Source organism: Brachyhypopomus gauderio, unplaced genomic scaffold, assembly GCF_052324685.1.
Source record: "Brachyhypopomus gauderio isolate BG-103 unplaced genomic scaffold, BGAUD_0.2 sc80, whole genome shotgun sequence".
Taxonomy (NCBI): domain Eukaryota; kingdom Metazoa; phylum Chordata; class Actinopteri; order Gymnotiformes; family Hypopomidae; genus Brachyhypopomus; species Brachyhypopomus gauderio.
The window spans coordinates 453906-473407 of NW_027506901.1; the positions used below are offsets into that span (position 1 = coordinate 453906).

Below are 19502 nucleotides of genomic sequence, written 5' to 3' on the forward strand. Positions count from 1 at the left end.
CTATTTGGCATTTGGCGTACTGCGCTCTGGTTCGGGCAGCCTCTGCGTTAGCCCGTGCTTGTGCTGCAGCCTGACTCACATTTGAGCCACTGGACCGGCGTGAAGCAGAGGAATGACACTCTGACCTGACTTCAAACTGGGAGAGAGGTGGCGTGCTCCTGGGGTGTGACATCCTGAGTTACCGAATCAATTATCTCTGGTGTTGCACTTGACGTGTAGATAATCTTTTTACTCTTCTGCCCTCAGTTAACTGTTCTGTAATCAACCTAGACAGCGAGCTAAACATTAAAGGACTCAGCAATGATGAGACGATGTGACGTTGTTTTGTTCTTTACTGAGACCCTTTTTACTGTAAAACTGTAACAAAACGAGAATTGACAATGTACATAAATGTTTGTCATAAAATAAATACACTTCCATAAACATACTGTCACAAGTCATTACACAAATGAACATTTACGTGCCCTTTAGCCAAAACTAACATAAACAGAACTGAATCGTGAAAGAAACTACAATCAAACAGACAAAAAAGCTATTTAACATACGACAAGCTATTGTGTGGTTCTTACACTTACAGATTATGATTTGCCAAGGCTCACAGGTGATATGAAGATTTATTGTTTGTGCTCGAATGGCCGTTTTCTAATCTCCTTGCTGCTTATAGCCACTGGCCGTTAGATGGCGCGATTTAAACGAAAACAGAACAACAAATGTAGCAAGGGTGCCCCTTCTGGCGCAAAAGAGAATTACAATGTTGACCAACCGGGTCTCGCTGCAAGTGTACGGGACAGAACACCAGTATTAAAGTTTTAAGATGACTTCACACCAAAAATATCAACCAAAGAACTCACATAGTAGAGATTAGGAAGCCACTAAAAGTATTTCGATTGGTGTGCGTTTCATACAGGTTAAATCCTTGAGGTAAGCCTATGTGAACTACATCTCCAGGCTCCAGTTGCAGTGTCAGGCCACCAGTGATGTATCGGACTTTGCCATCTGAATTATGCTCATAAAGGTACAGCAGATAATTACTGTTCTTGTACAGACAAACACCTGAATAATAACCAGAAGTTCCTGAACAACTGGTGAACCTGAAGTAGTAGACTCCTCTGACAGGAGCTTTAAACATTCCTGAAATAAGACAAACATCTTTTACACTTATGCACTTATAAATAATTAAAGAATGAACAAGGCTATGAACTGCTGATTCATTCAAACATCAGATTGAGTCATAATCAACCACTAGAAATCTAATATTCTAGCTTTGAAATTTGGAGTTTCATTCAGCATATGAACCAGCCTTATATTTCAAAAATACTCCAGAAATACTGCACAGTTGAAGTATTACTCCAGAAATACTGCAGTTGAATTATTACTCCAGAAATACTACACAGTTGAACTATTACTCCAGAAATACTGCACAGTTGAATTATTACTCCAGCCTGACTTCAGTGTTTTCCAGTGCCATGGCTGCATCTGTGGTACACTGATGGTTCTGATCGCTCCTGATCTGGGGTGGGTTTCCCGATAACGAACGATCTTAGAAAGTTACGAACAACTTTAAGAACGACGTAACTTTAAGAACGCCAAATTTACGAGTGTTTCCCAAAAGCCTTCGTAGTCTCCAAATTTACGAACGAGTTTTAAGTAGTTCTTAGTTGACTCCGCCTCTGCAGCTGCCCTGGAAAATCTCGGCTAGTCGAAAACCGAACCACCGATTTACATAAATTTTTTCATAATTACGCCGCAAAAGCATCATTGGCAAAATGACAATCATAAAAACTAACAACTAATAAGTGTTGACATTTCAAGTATAAGGAAAAAATGAGTAGAACATATTATTACCTTTGCAATTCTGACCGATCGTAGGCTTTTATCAAGGCTATAAATAGGGCACACAATTAACCTTTCACACATTATTCAAAACCATGGCAAACAAGCAGAGAAAATGAAACTTTCTGTCGAGTGAACTGAGCCAAAAACAAAAGTATAGCCTACTGTTCAATAGCTCGAGGAAGTTCATCAAATTCAGAAAAAAAAAACAAATAAAAACTGTAGTCAAGTCAAAAATAAGGGGGCAGGACTCAGAAAGGAGAGGGCTAAGACTGGTGGAGGTCAAATGTCCACAAGTGCCTTCACTGTTGAGGAGGAGAAGGCACTGGGGATACTGGGCCCCACAGCTACTGAAGGGACACCAGGGGATTTGATACAAGCTTCAGAGTGGATACCCACTGTCAGCTAGTATATATATATATATTTATTTATTTATTTTTTTGCTGCATGGCGAAGCAATGCTTTAGTAACAGCATGCACACATTTATGTCAGCTTTGCTTAGTCCGTGGGCATCACCAACAGTCTGCAGAACAGTCTGTGGCATAAAATCGGAGGGCGGTCAGTAACTGCGTCGTGGAGCTAAGGGCAAAATTCTGTATTCAGGCGAACTACATGGCTTCGTGGATTACGTCGTCTTCTTAAATTATGTCTTCTATTCAAAGCCATTTATTTGCAAAGAATACATTAATTTTGAGTCTGAAACGCTGTTGACTGCACGATGACGAACGGAGAGACTTAATTAAATATTGGGAAGATATAAACTAATGCTAAATAATTCAAAGTAGTACATTTGATTTCTGTTGACACATTGTGGTATATGCGATGTAAATACTTCAAAAGAAAATAGGCTACTAGGCTAATTATACACATAAACGCAAATGTAGTAATGCCGTGATTAAAACCCGCGCGAGTGAAATTAGCGCCTCTATCATTTTTGAAGAAGAACTGCACGAGAGCTTCGAGTTAAGAAGTACTTAGTGAGTTACGAATGGGTCCGGAGATTCTTAACTTACGAACGACTATAAGAACGACGTAAGTTACGAAGAGTATCGGGAAACACTCGTAAATTTAAGAATATTCGTAAGTATGAGGTTACGAAGTACTTAGAGTTACGAACGTTTCGGGAAACCCACCCCTGATGTGTAGACATGTTGTGAGTACCTGTACTTGGGCTGTAAGCTCCTCCAACATTTGTGATGACTTGAGAGTAGACCACCCTGGTCATGATGCTCAAAGATTCCAAACTTGCAGCCAGAGCCGCTGAGAACGCCACCTTGGGTCTGTCTACAGAGTCCAACACCATCAGTGACACAGAACACATGGACTTGTACAACTCTTCTCCTAGTGGGTTCACCAGTGAGGGGTTTAAAGTTTACCTATGTCTTTCTTTAGGCTGTCCACAGCACTTTCAGTAGTAGCCAGTCTGGCATTTAGGGCTGTTGAGGAACATAATTGAGGATGATAAGTGAACATGAGGGGGAGTTTGTATGCTGTAGGGAGTCCTGCAGTCATCAGTGTCAGGTTGGATCTGTGCTGATTTACCTGCACTTGTTTTCTTCAGTATCATTACTTCATTCTTACTGGCATCTAGTGCAGTCTTTGTTGCTGTTCATGAAGCCATAATGAGAAACCAAAAATATTAACATGTGAATTATATGGTAATAATAAGAAAACACATAAAGGGGACTCTCACAGACAGGTAGAACAGAGCAGTGTTGGTAAAATGCCCAACAGAATCACTCTGCTCACAGCTGTGGGGACACTAGAGTAGAAGAGATGAATAGGGAGGAAATTAAGAAGGAGCAGGTGTAGGTGATAATTAATAAGCAGGTGATTGGTAAGGGGGCGTGGCCGTGAGGTGTGATTTGTGGATTCCTGGTTGAGTGTTGACTGAGGCATTACAATCGTATTTATTTACCTGTGTTATGTATCTTCAGGCTTTTAACTTCACCTTCAGAGGCTGCTAACCTGTCCTTCACAGCAGACATCTCAGTTGTCTGTGCTGAAAGAAGGAAAACAAATCTGTTTACTGGGGAAAACTCACTAAATATTTAAACGTTTTATTAAAATGCCCAACAGAACCACTCTGCCCACAACTGTGGGGACACTAGAGTAGAAGAGATAAATAGGGAGGAAATTAAGAAGGAGCAGGTGTAGGTTATAATTAATAAGCTGGAGATTGGTAAGGGGGCGTGGCCGTGAGGTGTGATTGGTGGATTCCTGGCTGAGTGTTGACTGAGGCATGACAATCGTATTTATTTACCTGTGTTCTGTTTCTTCAGGCTTTTAACTTCACCTTCAGAGGCTGCTAACCTGTCCTTCACAGCAGACATCTCAGTTGTCTGTGCTGAAAGAAGGAAAACAAATCTGTTTACTGGGGAAAACTCACCAAATATTTAAACGTTTTATAAAAATGCCCAACAGAACCACTCTGCCTACAGTTGTGGGGACACTAGAGTAGAAGAGATAAATAGGGAGGAAATTAAGAAGGAGCAGGTGTAGGTGATAATTAATAAGCAGGTGATTGGTAAGGGGGCGTGGCCGTGAGGTGTGATTGGTGGATTCCTGGCTGAGTGTTGACTGAGGCATGACAGTCGTATTTATTTACCTGTGTTCTGTTTCTTCAGGCTTTTGACTTCACCTTCAGAGGCTGCTAACCTGTCCTTCACAGCAGACATCTCAGCTGTCTGTGCTGAAAGAAGGAAAACAAATCTGTTCACTGGGGAAAACTCACCAAATATTTAAATGTTGTACATGTACATGCAATATGTACATTTGTATAATCTATACCTCATGTGTTTTTTGTTAGATAAGCTCTGTCCATGAACACCTAATTCCATTACCTGAAATCTCTTTATTCAAGATCTCCACTTTATTCTCCATTTGTTTGGTCTGTTTGATCCGTTGGGCAATTTTGCTCTTCAGGGCTGGCAAAGAATTCATCACTGAACTCAAACCATGAACTCAAATGTTTCAGTTGTTTAAGACAAAATTGGAAAACCAAAAAATATCTAAATCTTTATTTGGTGAATAGTTACTGTTGTTATATATCTGAACATCCAAACAGAAAAAGCACCAAATCACTCTTACCCGTGTTTTCCTGCTGCACGTATTTCATCTCCGTCTTCAGCTCCACCAGAGCGGTTCCTTGCTGGTACATAGTGTCTTTAAGCTGCTTCAACTCAGTAGGGAGGTTTGTTGGATTTAAAGCTTCAGCACTTTCAGCTTCCTGCAGGCTGTTGTGGACCAGCAGCAGTAGAGTTACAACAGCACTTCTCTTCATCTTGACCACCTCTCTCAGTGTGTGGAGATAAACTGCTCTTCTTATACACCTACTGAGATGAGCAGTTCTCAGATCTTACCATGATGAGGCCACTCACACTTCCTCCTTTGTTCCACTGCCAAATTAGGCAGTGATGCTTCTTACCACATTTGCTTTCCTACAGGAGGAACCCTGAAGTGGAGGAGTCCACCTGTTTGATCCTGCAGCTTCTAGGAGGTCACTGGCCTTCAAATGTCTTCTTTCTTTGCAGAAGGTTTAGTAACATCCATAAGTCTCATTAAGCTATGGATCTAACCCTCTGCAGTACACTTGCAATTATGTTGTGAAGCATCAACATCATTTATGTTTAAGAAACACCTTTGTGTAACCTTTCCTCTTTGTCAAATCTTACTAAAATTCAGTATGTTATCAGCATGAGGTTCATCTAATGCTGTGTCAGTTATCTTGATTGCAAAATTGTATCTTGGGTGTTATTAAATGTATGTGAATAATTTCAAAGGCTTCAAAGATTTCCAAAACATTCTAATAAATGAGAACATCAGAGATAACAATAATTGTTATAATTGAATCGTAATTAGTCAATAATTTATGTGAATGATTTTCAGATGTGTTCTGTGTTTCATTTCATGGTTGTATTGAGCAATCTTTGTGTTGCTCTGACAATGACAAGATGAGGAATCTTATCTGCATCACAACTTCATACCAACTCATTTCACAGGTCAGTGTTAACGTACTGTTGCTCAAGACGACCACATTTCTTGTTACATAATACATAGTGCAATTATGCAAACGTTCAACACACCACCACCAATAACTGCACCAATACCAACGATACCTGCACAAGATCAGAAGGATCAGGGGATAATAGATGGTCTAGTACAGTGGAAGTCCACACTCAACACTCTCATTATTACTAACGTGTTCTTATGTTTTGATGACTCATCCCAGTGGTTCTCAGTCTGCTACACATATCAGAACTTCCCATGTTTACACCTGATCCAGCTAACAGACTAATGAACAACCTGTCCAGGTTGAGAAGGATATGTTCAACCAGAGAGAACTACATCCAGGAAATGGTCCAGTGAACCCACTCACCTAAACAAGCCGTGCTGTGTGTTCAGTACTGATGGTGCTGATTTTATGACTGTAACGTATTGAACAGGCAGAGAGGGATCCAAATGCGGAAGAACACCGCTTTTATTGAAATGAGACGCTGGTACAAACACAGGCAGGTGAATCACGAGTACTTGGATCAGTAGTAACAGCGTTTTCTTGGCGTGGTCAGGACGGTCCAGGGTCATACCGGGGGAGCAGAAGTCAGAAGGTACAGAGGGATTAGGCAGGAGACAAGGTCGGGGACGTAAGCGAGGGTCAGAACACAGGAGAGCAGACAGGATATAGAAAGGCTTGGTACGCGGCATGAGTCGGCAATACTTCGCAACTGAGATGTGCTGGTGAAGTGCTTAAATAAGGCTGAAGGGGGCGTGGTAATGAGGGGCAGGTGAGGCTGATTAAAGAAGATCAGGTGGCATTCCTGACAGTACCCCCCCTCAAAGGAGTGGCATCTGACGCTCTACGACGTGCTGGGGGGTGACCGCGGCGCCGGGGGGCAGGAAAGTTAGGATGTGTAGCGTGGAAATCAGCGATCATCGTGGGGCAGAGGACATCCCTCACTGGAATCCAGGCCCGTTCCTCGGGGCCATATCCTTCCCAATCCACCAGATATTGCAGACCACCTCGCCGGCGTCGGGACTCCAAAAGCTCTCGGACGATGTACGCTGGACGATCGTCGATCTCCAGAGGGTCCGGAGGTTTATCATACACAGGGGGCACGGTGAATGGGCTGTAGTGAAACGGTTTCAGGAGAGAGACGTGGAAGACAGGGTTAATACGGTAATGTGACGGCAAAAGAAGCTTGTAGGTAACTGCATTAACTCTGCTGAGCACTTTAAATGGACCGATGTACCGTGGACTGAGTTTTTTACATTGTTGCTTCAAGTTAAGGTTCTGTGTCGACAGCCATACTCTCTGTCCCGGGTGGTAAATCAACGCGGGGAGACGACGACGGTTTGCATTGAGCCGGCGTGTGTGTAGGGCACGCCGCAAGTGTACATGCGCTAGCTCCCAGGTACGGGCACTGTGTTTAAACCATTCGTCCAGGGCGGGGACATCAGCTGGTGTCTTGTCCCACGGGAAAAACGCAGGTTGGTAACCGTATACACATTGAAAGGGCGTGAGTTTGGTCGCGGTGTGTATAATGGAATTCCGGGCGTACTCTGCCCATGGGGGGTATTTATGCCAGTCATGTTGAGAAATGCAATATTGTCGGAGAAACCTCCCTAACTCCTGATTGTAACGCTCAACCTCTCCGTTAGACTGGGGGTGGTGGCCTGAAGTCAGACTAACAGTAATGCCAAGGAGTTTGCAGAACTGCTTCCAGACTCGAGACGTAAATTGTGTCCCTCTATCTGAGACGATATCCTCAGGTAAACCATAAATATGAAATACGTAATGGAAGAGGGTAAGAGCTGTATCCATGGCAGTGGGTAATTTGGGGCAAGGAATGAGATGGCACATTTTAGAGAATCGATCTACGATTACCGTAACAACAGTATTACCTCCCGATGAGGGCAAATCTGTCACAAAGTCAACCGCGAGGTGCGTCCATGGCCGGTGAGGAACAGGTAAGGGAAGGAGTTCTCCTGCTGGAAGTGCACGGGGAGTACGGGTCTGAGCACAAACGGAACACGCCAGCACATAATCACGAATGTCATCCTCCCAGGATGGCCACCAGTAACGCTGAGAGATCAGGTGTCGTGTGTGTGTAATACCTGGGTGGCCTGTGCCCTCCGTATCGTGTGCGAGCTGTAGGATGCGTCCCCGAAGGGATACGGGCACGTATTGTTTCCCCTCCGGACATTCCACCAGACTGGTTTCAGTGCGCAAAGCCTCGTCTAATTCCTCTTGTACTTCCCAGCGAATAGCTGCGAGGAAACAGGACTCTGGCAGAATACGTCCAGGTTCATGAGTAGCTTCGTCCTTTTCGTGGATCCGTGACAGGGCATCGGCTTTGATGTTCTTTGACCCGGGTCTGTAAGAGACAGTGAAACGAAACCGGGAGAAAAACAGTGCCCACCTTGCTTGTCGCGGGTTTAGACGTCTGGCTGACTTCAGGTATTCAAGGTTCTTGTGATCAGTATATACAATGAAGGGGTGTTCCGCTCCCTCCAACCAATGACGCCACTGCTCGAGCGCGAGTTTAATAGTCAGGAGTTCCCGGTCTCCCACGTCGTAGTTCATTTCCGCGGGGGTCAGCTTTTTGGAGAAGTAGGCGCAGGGGTATAGTTTCGGCGGGCTTCCCTGCCTTTGAGAGAGAACAGCGCCCACTCCGACCTTGGAGGCGTCGACTTCCACGATGAACTGGAGTTGGGGGTCAGGAAGGTGCAGAACGGGGGCTGACGTGAACGCCTTCTTGAGGAGTGAGAACGCTTGTTCCTCTTCAGCAGTCCAGGTGAATTTCCGATTACTCCCTCCCTTTAAGAGATTAGTGAGAGGGGTAGCCAACTCACCGAATCCTCGGATGAAACGGCGACAGAAGTTAGCGAATCCCAGGAATCGCTGCAGCTCTTTCGTGGAACGAGGGGTCGGCCAGTTTAAGACAGCTTCTACCTTCTGCGCATCCATGGAGATCTGGCCAGGGGACAGCGTACATCCTAGAAACGTCACCGAGGAGCGATGAAATTCACATTTCTCCGCCTTCACGTAAGGATTATGCTCACGAAGGCGTTGTAAGACTGCAGAGACGTGTCGGCTATGCTCTGAAGCAGACGGGGAATAGATCAGGATATCGTCTATATAAACGAATACGAAGTCATCGATCAGGTCATGGAAGATGTCATCCATAAACGCTTGGAACACAGCGGGGCTGTTAGTTAGTCCATACGGCATGACTAGATACTCATAGTGCCCTCTGGCGGTAACAAAGGCTGTCTTCCACTCGTCGCCCTCTCGAATACGGATCAAGTTGTAAGCGCTGCGTAAGTCCAGTTTGGTGAATATATTCGCCCCCATCAGACACTCTTGGGAGGCTGTGATAAAGGGGAGAGGGTAAGCATTCTTCGACGTTACTGCGTTTAGGGCACGATAGTCAATACAAGGTCGTAATCCCCCATCCTTCTTCTCGATGAAAAAGAAACCAGCAGCAACCGGGGAGGTGGATGGTCGAATAAACCCTTTCTGCAGAGCCTCGGTGATGTAGGACTCCATCGCCTGATCTTCAGGGCGTGATAGAGGGTAAGGTTTCGTCTTACGAGGTAAGGGGGCTCCAGGCAGGAGGTCGATTGCGCAATCACAGGGACGATGAGGAGGCAGACGACAGGCACTGTCCTTGTCGAAGACGTCAGCGAATGCGCGATACTGCTCGGGGATGATGTCAGAGAGAGGAGTGTCAGGGCTTTCCACCGAGGAGGACCTGAGTGGTAGGTGCATGCACTTACTGAGACAATTTTCATTCCAATGTACGAGTTCTCGCTTCTTCCAGGAGATTTCAGGGTCGTGCATTGACAGCCACGGAAACCCGAGTATGACGGGATCTTGGGGCGTGGATATGAGGAAGGACTCTCTTATTTCACTATGGAACAGACCTACCCGCAACTCTACGGGGCAGGTACGTAGCGTAATCACACCCTCTCCTATAGGCTGTCCATTCAGTGAATTCACTCTCACGGGAGGATCTATAGGTACGGTGGGAAGGTGTAGGTGGTAGGCGAGGTCCTGGTCTATGAAATCGCCCGCTGCACCCAAATCAACTAACGCAGACAGGTTAGTATTTATGCCGCCCCAAGATATTTGTACGGGTAAGCTAACTTGACTATATTTCAGTAACGATCGGCATGTTAGTGGGGACCTGCCCAGCTGCACGAACTCGTCTGACATCCGAAGACTCAGAGCACATACATTGGAAGGTGGTGCACCAGACGCAGTGACAGAAGCGTCAGTCTTACTGGAGTGGTAAGTTAACAACAACTTGTCAACGTTAATCGACGCTTGGATAAACTCTGATAAAGTGAGGGCTTCACTACGACAGGCGAGTTCAACCTGGATGTCGTTTCGCAGACCACGGCGGAAAACAGTTTTCAAGGCAGATTCACTCCAACCGCTTCCTGCAGCTAGCGTACGAAACTCCCTAGCATAATCTGCAGCACTGCGTTGTTCTTGTTTGATCTCGTAGAGCCGGTCTCCCACATCATGTCCGTCCGCGGGATGATCGAAAACAGCCCGGAACACTGCGGTGAACTGACTCTCTGACTGGAGGGCAGGGTCCTGGCTTTCCCACAACGCTGTACCCCAGGCGCCTGCTACTCCCGTGAGGAACGACAGGATAAAGTGGACTCTATGTAACTCGGCCTGGAACCGGGCTGGATGATACGTGAAGTATATGGAGCATTGCATGAGGAAATTTCGACAGCGATCAGGAGATCCATCGTAGCGTTCCGGTTCTGCTGCAGGAACACTCACGGAGGTAGAAGCAGAGGTCGTGACGAGGCGGACAGCTTCCTGAAGGGCAGCGATGTTAATTCCCTGACTCCGTATGATATCCGTGAGTTGGCGGACCATTTCAGTGAGAGTCGCGATGGTTTCTTCTGCTGGATCCATTTGAAGGCGAAGTATTTCTGTAACGTATTGAACAGGCAGAGAGGGATCCAAATGCGGAAGAACACCGCTTTTATTGAAATGAGACGCTGGTACAAACACAGGCAGGTGAATCACGAGTACTAGGATCAGTAGTAACAGCGTTTTCTTGGCGTGGTCAGGACGGTCCAGGGTCATACCGGGGGAGCAGAAGTCAGGAGGTACAGAGGGATTAGGCAGGAGACAAGGTCGGGGACGTAAGCGAGGGTCAGAACACAGGAGAGCAGACAGGATATAGAAAGGCTTGGTACGCGGCATGAGTCGGCAATACTTCGCAACTGAGATGTGCTGGTGAAGTGCTTAAGTAAGGCTGAAGGGGGTGTGGTAATGAGGGGCAGGTGAGGCTGATTAAGGAAGATCAGGTGGCATTCCTGACAATGACCAACTCTGGACTCTAAAAATTAGATTGTACTACAGTGTTGTAGCGGCCAATATAGACCTTATGGTGTTTTAAGTAGAAATGTTTAAAAATGATAAGCAATTTTGTTTGAATTTATAATTTCTTAGATATTTATTTTTGTGGTTAAAAGGGTAATTACATTGAAAAATCTAAATAATTAGAATTCATATGTTTAGGTTATCTGTGGTATATGGATAAAAATGTGTACTGTCGTTTTAATACTTGGCCGAGTCGGCTACCATGCACACTCGCGTTGCTCTTTTCAGATGACTAGGAGCCTTGGAGGCGAACAGTTTTCTTACGTGCTGCTGCAGACTCCGACAGACATTTAGAACATTTTTATTTAATCATTGGATATTTTAGTTAGTTCATGTTTGTATTGTAAGTGTTACAAAAGTAAATTAAACTTCAATTTTCATTTCAAGACCGGGTTGAAGTGGATTTATTTCAAGTTACACGGACATTCAGCATGAAACAGCAACTTCGCGGTCGAAGAGTTTGTCACTGTAAGAAACAGCACATTCCTAGTGATCTCACGAAGAACAAGCCTCTATATAAAGTAAGAAAACTTGCTTGACATTGGATTATAAACGTTGGAGAGGTTTGCTGAATCTAAAAAGAAGATTAATCGAGGGGCTGCAGAACTATCATGATCACGCGCTGCATTCGTGACTGGTGAGTGGACAAGTGGCTCGTGGCTGTTACGTGACTGTCGGTGGAATCGTAAAAAAGCGGCAATCATGTCGGACGATGAAGAAAAAGCGGTAAGCCCTCCGGGGGAAAAACGTCTGGTTAAACCAACACAAGTGTCATTGGTGTCAGGGTTCGACCCAGGCACGTGCCTCCTGCTGCCACTAGGCGGAGCCCGCGAGCTGGAACCAGGGACAATCAAGCCCGATAGATTGCACCTGTTAGGCAGACTATTTAAGACAAGCGACTTCAGCAACTCATTGCTGAAGTTGTTTGTTGTTCCGTACACACACAGCCCAAGCCAGTTTTCTCTTGTCTCCGGACTGCTCCTCGTTTCTCTAGTTCTCCTGTTTCTACCCTGAGCGTTCTCAGGTTGTTTTTTGGTTTCCTTCTGTCTTTTCCCTCTTTGTTCTACGTTAGTTTGTTCTCCAGTGTTCTGGTTAACAGACTGACAGGTACCAGGTAGAAGCTATAGGTCTTGTTACCATAGCTTCATCTTTTGTTTCTTATTTTTTCCCTTCCTCTCTGACACGTCGAGTTTGTCTCCGTGTACTTTTCGTTTTTCCCGTTTTTCTTTTGTGGACGTGTTGTATCTCTTTCTGCTTATTTTTTGTTTGTTATACTTACCTGGTCTATACACACGTTGAGCTTCTCCGTGTTGTCCTTCTGTTGTTTTCCCTCTGGGTTTTTTTGTTTTCATTTTTTCCCGCATTCGCGGAGGTTTCATTTGGCTGTTTTTTGCCGTTTGTTTTAACGGGTCGCGTTTGAGTCCTCACCACGTTTAAACCAACGCGTCACCGCCGTGATCGGCGGCGAGGCGTAACAATTGGAAAATAATTTGCAAATGAGAATCCGCTCCAGAAGAGCCAAGCTAGGCAAATTGACTGAGAAAAGAAACGAAATGCTCGCTTTAATGGATGATGATGCAAACGTGGAAATTATAACGCAGGAATTGTTAAAGTATGAAGAGCTGATATGAGAATTCAGTAAGATAAATGCTGATATTAAAGATCTGTATGGGCAGTCATGGCCTGGTGGTTAGGGAACTGGTCTTGTGACCGGAGGTTCGTGGGTTTGATCCCCAGTCCTGAGGCCATGACTGAGGTGCCCCTGAGCAAGGCCCTTAACCCTCAACTGCTCACTTGTATGAAAAATGAGATAAAAATGTAAGTCGCTCTGGATAAGGGCGTCTGCCAAATGCCATAAATGTAAATGTAAATCTGTACAGTCAGCTTGGATGTATAGAGAACATGGAGGTAGATCAAAGCGATTGGTTTCAGCAAAAATACGACGAGCACAGTAAATTTGTGAAAGAAATTAATTTATGGATACGGCATGCAATGTTTCGCATAGAACAATCTGCAAAAGTGAACAATGAGGTAAATCCTGAAGATAGCGCTTCAGCTACATCCAGAAAGAGCAAAAGGGCCAAGTCTGTCTCAGCTGCTTCTGTGGTATCATTAGCTCGTGCTGAACGCATGAAAGTGGAATTGGAGCTAGCTACTTCAGGGTTGCCAACTCTCACGCATTGAGCGTGAGACACACGCATTTGACTGTTTTCACACGCTCTCACGCCACACTTCCGATATCTCACGCCGAAAAAAATATCCAGTTTATTTACCTCAGATCCACATATATGATTCAATACGTTACTAGTTCGCTAGCTCTGGCGCCATCCACCGGCGATATAACACTGAATCTGTGTCCATTTTACGTTCGCCACCCCCCCCCCCCCCCCCCCCGCTCAACAAAATACACTTGCCACCGGCTCCAGGTTAAAATCTCACTCCAAGCGAACGTCAAAAGTTGGCAACCCTGAGCTACTTTGTTAACTAAGTCAGCTACATTGAAACAAAAAAAGGCTTTGGAGGAACAGGAGTTACAGCTCAAAGCGGACAAGGAAGAATTGGAGTTACAAGCAGAGCTTGATGAATCAGATGCAAAATTAGCCGTGTTAAGAAAATATGAAGAAGGTTCATATGTGTCACGAAGCTCTAAAGGCAGTAGAGTGGATTCACTGATGGCTACCCAGAGACAACATGTTGGCCACAATAGGAGCGGTGAGGCTAGTAATGTATCTCAGCACAGCCATAGTGGAATAGCTGTTAATGCAGCGTCTGTTGCACGACCAGTGTCTGATGCACGTCAAGTGTATGCCACTTCAAAAAGCAATTCTGCAAACACAGATAATTTAGTTTCTGTCATGCAATGCCAAAATGAAATAACTGAGAGTTTAATAAAGCAACAAAAGCTATCTACCTTGCCATCGCCAAACATTCCAGTGTTTAAAGGGGATTCAATGGAATACCGTCTCTTCATGAGAGCTTTCGAGCATCGCATAGAAAGCAAGACTGAAAACAGCAAAGATCTGCTTTACTATTTAGAACAGCACACAATTGGTCAGCCTAATGACTTAGTGCGCAGCTGTTTTCATATGGACCCAGAACAGGGCTACTCTGAAGCCAAGAAATTATTAAAGGAGCGCTTTGGTGACAATTATAAAATCTCGATGGCTTACCTTGACAAGGCTCTAAATTGGCCTACTATCAAGGCAGATGATGTTAAGGCACTTGAAGCATATGTTCTCTTTCTGACCAATTGTAACAACGCAATGTCGGACCTAGAGTACTTGGATGAGATGGAGAACGCGGCAAACATGCGCACAGTCATCTCCAAGCTCCCATACCGGCTGAGGGAGAAATTTAGGAGTATTGTCATTGACATTCAGAAAAAAGACAAGCGAACAAAGTTTAAGGACGTGGTGTCATTCATTACCAATCAGGCTGAAATGGCAGCACACCCTGTGTTTGGTGAAATCTCAGGTCAAACCAAGCGCCAACCTGAAAGGTCAACTGGCAAGAAAAACATCACAACGTTAGCCACTGAAGCTAAAGAGTAGAAAGCAGTGAAAGATGTTGGTGGTGCTGACAACAAGAAAACTAAAGAAAAGAAGCCGAACATGAAACATTGGGCCGCCCAATGGAGGATGGGTTCCCTTTTGAGTCTTGGTTCTCCCGAGTTTTCTTCCTATTTCCCACCATCATAGGGAGTTTTTCCTCGCCACTGTCGCCTTTGGCTTGCTCATTAGGGTTCTGGACCCATAGTATTGTTAACCTTGTAAACCCTGTAAAGCTGCTTTGCGACAACTTGAGTTGTTAAAAGCGCTATACAAATAAACTTTGATTGATTGATAACCAGCAAGAGGCCCTCTCTGCTGCCTCCCCCATCCTGCGAGCTGCTGCCTTTCTCTCCTTCCCTGTCATTCCAATGGCTGTAAGCATTTTCCACACTGACTGAGCCGGGAATCCTCTACAGCCGACATCGACTGGGAAAAGCCATGCCTGCAATCCCTTCCCCCTGCAATCATGCAGTAGGTCTTGGTATTTGGCTCTCTTTCTTTCATAGACCTGTTCACACCCCTCCTCCCATGGGACTGTAAGTTCAATGAGGATGATCTTTTTTGCGTCTTCCGACCATAGTACCATTTCCGGCCTAAGGGTTGTCTGAACAACCTGGGGGAACTTCAGCCTTCCTCCAAGGTCGACCTTCATTTCCCATGCTTGGGCCTTTTGTAGCAGACTAGTTCTTGTTATTGCTGTGGTTGGTGGCTTTTCCCCCTCCCTTACAAACTGGCTTGCTGTCGTTTTCCGCAGTGGTTGACGTTTCTTTTTCCTTTCCTGCTCTAAGGTGTTAGCCAGTGTCATGAGCACCTTGTCGTGGCGCCACATGTACCTTCCTTGGGTTAGTGCTGTTTTACACCCAGAGAGGATGTGTGCCATGGTGCCCATCTCTGGCAAAGCCTGCACAATGGGTCCTCTCTCAGGCCCCACCTTTGCAAGTTCGTTGGGGTTGGGAGTGTGTCATACAATGGGAGTGTGTCATTTTTTAATCTGGAATGAAGATCATGTTTCAGTCTTTTGTCTTTGTTCTTCTGGACCTTTGGCTCCTTTGACATATTAAACCATCGTCCTCTCTGCTCTCTCCAGGCTTGGTGTGACTGGATCTGCATTGAAATCGGGCAACACGGTGGCTTGGTGGTTAGCATGTTTGCCTCTCAGCACTGGGGTCTTGGGTTCAAGTCCCTATCTGAGTGGAGTTTCCATGTTCTCCCCGTGTCTGCGTGGGTTTCCTCTGGGGTCTCTGGTTTCCTCCCACAGTCCAAAGACATGGAGGTTAGGTAAATTGGCATTCCCTGATTCCCTGACAAATTGTCCCTGAGTGTGTCTGTGGTTCTTCATGTCCAATAAAAGCAGTTGTCTGAGTGTCTGTGCATGAATGTGTGTGTGCTTGTATGTCCAGTGGTGGATGGTGCTCTGTCACTAGGGTCTGTCCTCTCTCCCCTTCCTGCACCCAATTCAGTCCCCCAGGGGGCTGTGGCTTCCGGTAGAGAGTACGCTGTGCGCAATAGGCTGCCGCTTCTTGCCGGTGTGTGAATGGTAGTGTAAGAGTTGTACCTGTGTTAAAATTGTAAAGCGACCTTGAGTACCTAGAAAGGCATTATATAAAATGAACATTCATTCATTCAAATGGTTCCAATCCTATCTGGTCGGTTGAATCTATCAGCTAACGTGGAGAGGATTCACATCCAATCCATGTAGACTCTCTCCCCGTGTGCCCCAGGGCTCAGTACTAGAAACTGTTCTCTTCTCTATGTAAGCCCAATTACTTCTCTCCTTCCCTTCTGTACAGAAACTCCCTGCCCTCTCCATCACCTCACAGAAGTTCTCCCCCTGACCATGAGACACTCCTTGTGGTTCACCCCTCTAACCTTCTCTCTCTCACACACCCCTCTCCCCTCCCTGTACCAATTCTCTTATCTCTCTCACTCACACACACACACACACACACACACACACACCTCCCCAGTGCACTGAGGTTGAGTAAGAAGCTGTGGACACCAACACTCTGTACATCTCCTGGAGTTTGTCCAGCTCCTCTACATGTTCCTAGTGCTGCACTGATTCACTCTCACTGCTCTCAACACCATTCATACAGATTCCTCCCAATACACAGTGTGCTCAGACTGTTCTTTACATATTTTTGCTCTTTCACTGTAACACATTTAGCTATAAGTATTTTCTTAGTACATTAGCAAACATGAAAACATTTTGGAAATGATCAGACATATTTCCAGTGTTTTTTATAGTTTGTTTTGATTCTGTTATGAGTCTACCTTTGGATTTAAACTTGGAATCACACAGTAAATCTGCCATTAGACCAGAAGGTGGTAATCTGCATATTTAAAATAATGAGACTTCATTTATTATGCAACCGGATCAGATCATTTATTTTAAATGTTGTCTTTTCTGAGCCAGAAGTACAGAATGGAAAACAAATAGCCAAAAATAAGATCAGTATTAAAGTTTTAAGATGACTTCACACCAAAAATATCAACCAAAGAACTCACATAGTAAAGATTAGGAAGCCACTAAAAGTGTTTCGATTGGTGTGCGTTTCATACAGCTTAAATCCTTGAGGTAAGCCTATGTAAACTAAATCTCCAGGCTCCAGTTGCAGTGTCAGGCCACCAGTGATGTATCGGACTTTGCCATCGGAATTATGCTCATAAAGGTACAGCAGATAATTACTGTTCTTGTACAGACAAACACCTGAATTATAACCAGAATTTCCTGAGCAAGTGGTGAACCTGAAGTAGTAGACTCCTCTGACAGGAGCTTTAAACATTCCTGAAATAAGACAAACATCTTTTACACTTATGCACTTATAAATAATTAAAGAATGAACAAGGCTATGAACTGCTGATTCATTCAAACATCAGATTGAGTCATAATCAACCACTAGAAATCTAATTTTCTAGTATTGAAATTTGGAGTTTCATTCTGCATATGAACCAGCCTTATATTCCAAAAATACTCCAGAAATACTGCACAGTTGAATTATTACTCCAGAAACACTGCAGTTGAATTATTACTCCAGAAATACTACGGAGTTGAACTATTACTCCAGAAATACTGCACAGTTGAATTATTACTCCAGCCTGACTGCAGTGTTTTCCAGTGCCATGGCTGCATCTGTGGTACACTGAAGGTTCTGATTGCTCCTGATCTGATGTGTAGACATGTTGTGAGTACCTGTACTTGGGCTGTAAGCTCCTCCAACATTTGTGATGACTTGAGAGTAGACCACCGTGGTGATGCTGCTCAAAGATTCCAAACTTGCATCCAGAGCCGCTGAGAACGCCACCTTGGGTCTGTCTACAGAGTCCAACACCATCAGTGACACAGAACACATGGACTTGTACAACTCTTCTCCTAGTGGGTTCACCAGTGAGGGGTTTAAAGTTTACCTATGTCTTTCTTTAGGCTGTCCACAGCACTTTCACTAGTAGCCAGTCTGGCATTAAGGGCTGTTGAGGAACATAATTGAGGATGATAAGTGAACATGAGGGTGAGTTTGTATGCTGTAGGGAGTCCTGCAGTCGTCAGTGTCAGGTTGGATCTGTGCTGATTTACCTGCACTTGCTTTCTTCAGTATCATTACTTCATTCTTACTGTCGTCTAGTGCAGTCTTTGTTTCTGTTCATTAAGCCATAATGAGAAACCAAAAATATTAACATGTGAATTATATGGTAATAATAAGAAAACACATAAAGGGGACTCTCACAGACAGGTAGAACAGAGCAGTGTTGGTAAAATGCCCAACAGAACCACTCTGCCCACAGCTGTGGGGACACTAGAGTAGAAGAGATACATAGGGAGGAAATTAAGAAGGAACAGGTGTAGGTGATAATTAATAAGCTGGTGTTTGGTAAGGGGGCGTGGCCGTGAGGTGTGATTGGTGGATTCCTGGCTGAGTGTTAACTGAGGCATGACAATCGTATTTATTTACCTGTGTTCTGTTTCTTCAGGCTTTTGACTTCACCTTCAGAGGCTGCTAACCTGTCGTTCACAGCAGACATCTCAGCTGTCTGTGCTGAAAGAAGGAAAACAAATCTGTTTACTGGGGAAAACTCACTAAATATTTAAACGTTTTATAAAAATGCCCAACAGAACCACTCTGCCTACAGCTGTGGGGACACTAGAGTAGAAGAGATAAATAGGGAGGAAATTAAGAAGGAGCAGGTGTAGGTGATAATTAATAAGCAGGTGATTGGTAAGGGGGCGTGGCCGTGAGGTGTGATTGGTGGATTCCTGGCTGAGTGTTGACTGAGGCATGACAATCGTATTTATTTACCTGTGTTCTGTTTCTTCAGGCTTTTAACTTCACCTTCAGAGGCTGCTAACCTGTCCTTCACAGCAGACATCTCAGCTGTCTGTGCTGAAAGAAGGAAAACAAATCTGTTCACTGGGGAAAACTCACCAAATATTTAAACGTTTTATAAAAATGCCCAACAGAACCACTCTGCCCACATCTGTGTGGACACTAGAGTAGAAGAGATAAATAGGGAGGAAATTAAGAAGGAGCAGGTATAGGTGATAATTAATAAGCAGGTGATTGGTAAGTGTTGACTGAGGCATGATAATCGTATTTATTTACCTGTGTTCTGTTTCTTCAGCCTTTTGACTTCACCTTCAGAGGCTGCTAACTTGTCCTTCACAGCAGACATCTCTGCTGTCTGTGCTGAAAGAAGGAAAACAAATCTG

The 19502-nt window shown here is 44.7% G+C and overlaps 1 protein-coding gene across 5 annotated transcripts in view; it reads right to left on the bottom strand.

Moving 5' to 3' along the window:
* Window positions 1-19502, bottom strand: part of LOC143492614 (uncharacterized) — a 67945-nt gene continuing 48443 nt past the window's right edge. The window contains exons 3-12 of one of the 5 annotated variants that reach the window (XM_076990994.1): window positions 19396-19479; window positions 19093-19176; window positions 18748-18831; window positions 4443-4526; window positions 4098-4181; window positions 3753-3836; window positions 3377-3439; window positions 3211-3270; window positions 2996-3118; window positions 3-1131 (exon numbers count right to left, since the gene is read on the bottom strand). In XM_076990994.1, coding sequence (XP_076847109.1) covers window positions 848-1131; window positions 2996-3118; window positions 3211-3270; window positions 3377-3439; window positions 3753-3836; window positions 4098-4181; window positions 4443-4526; window positions 18748-18831; window positions 19093-19176; window positions 19396-19479 — 1034 coding nt within the window. In that variant the 3' untranslated portion in view covers window positions 3-847. Of the gene's footprint in view, window positions 1132-2995; window positions 3119-3210; window positions 3271-3376; window positions 3440-3752; window positions 3837-4097; window positions 4182-4442; window positions 4527-18747; window positions 18832-19092; window positions 19177-19395; window positions 19480-19502 lie in introns of all 5 variants that reach the window. The other 4 variants (XM_076990998.1, XM_076990996.1, XM_076990995.1 and 1 more) reach the window with 4 other exon arrangements.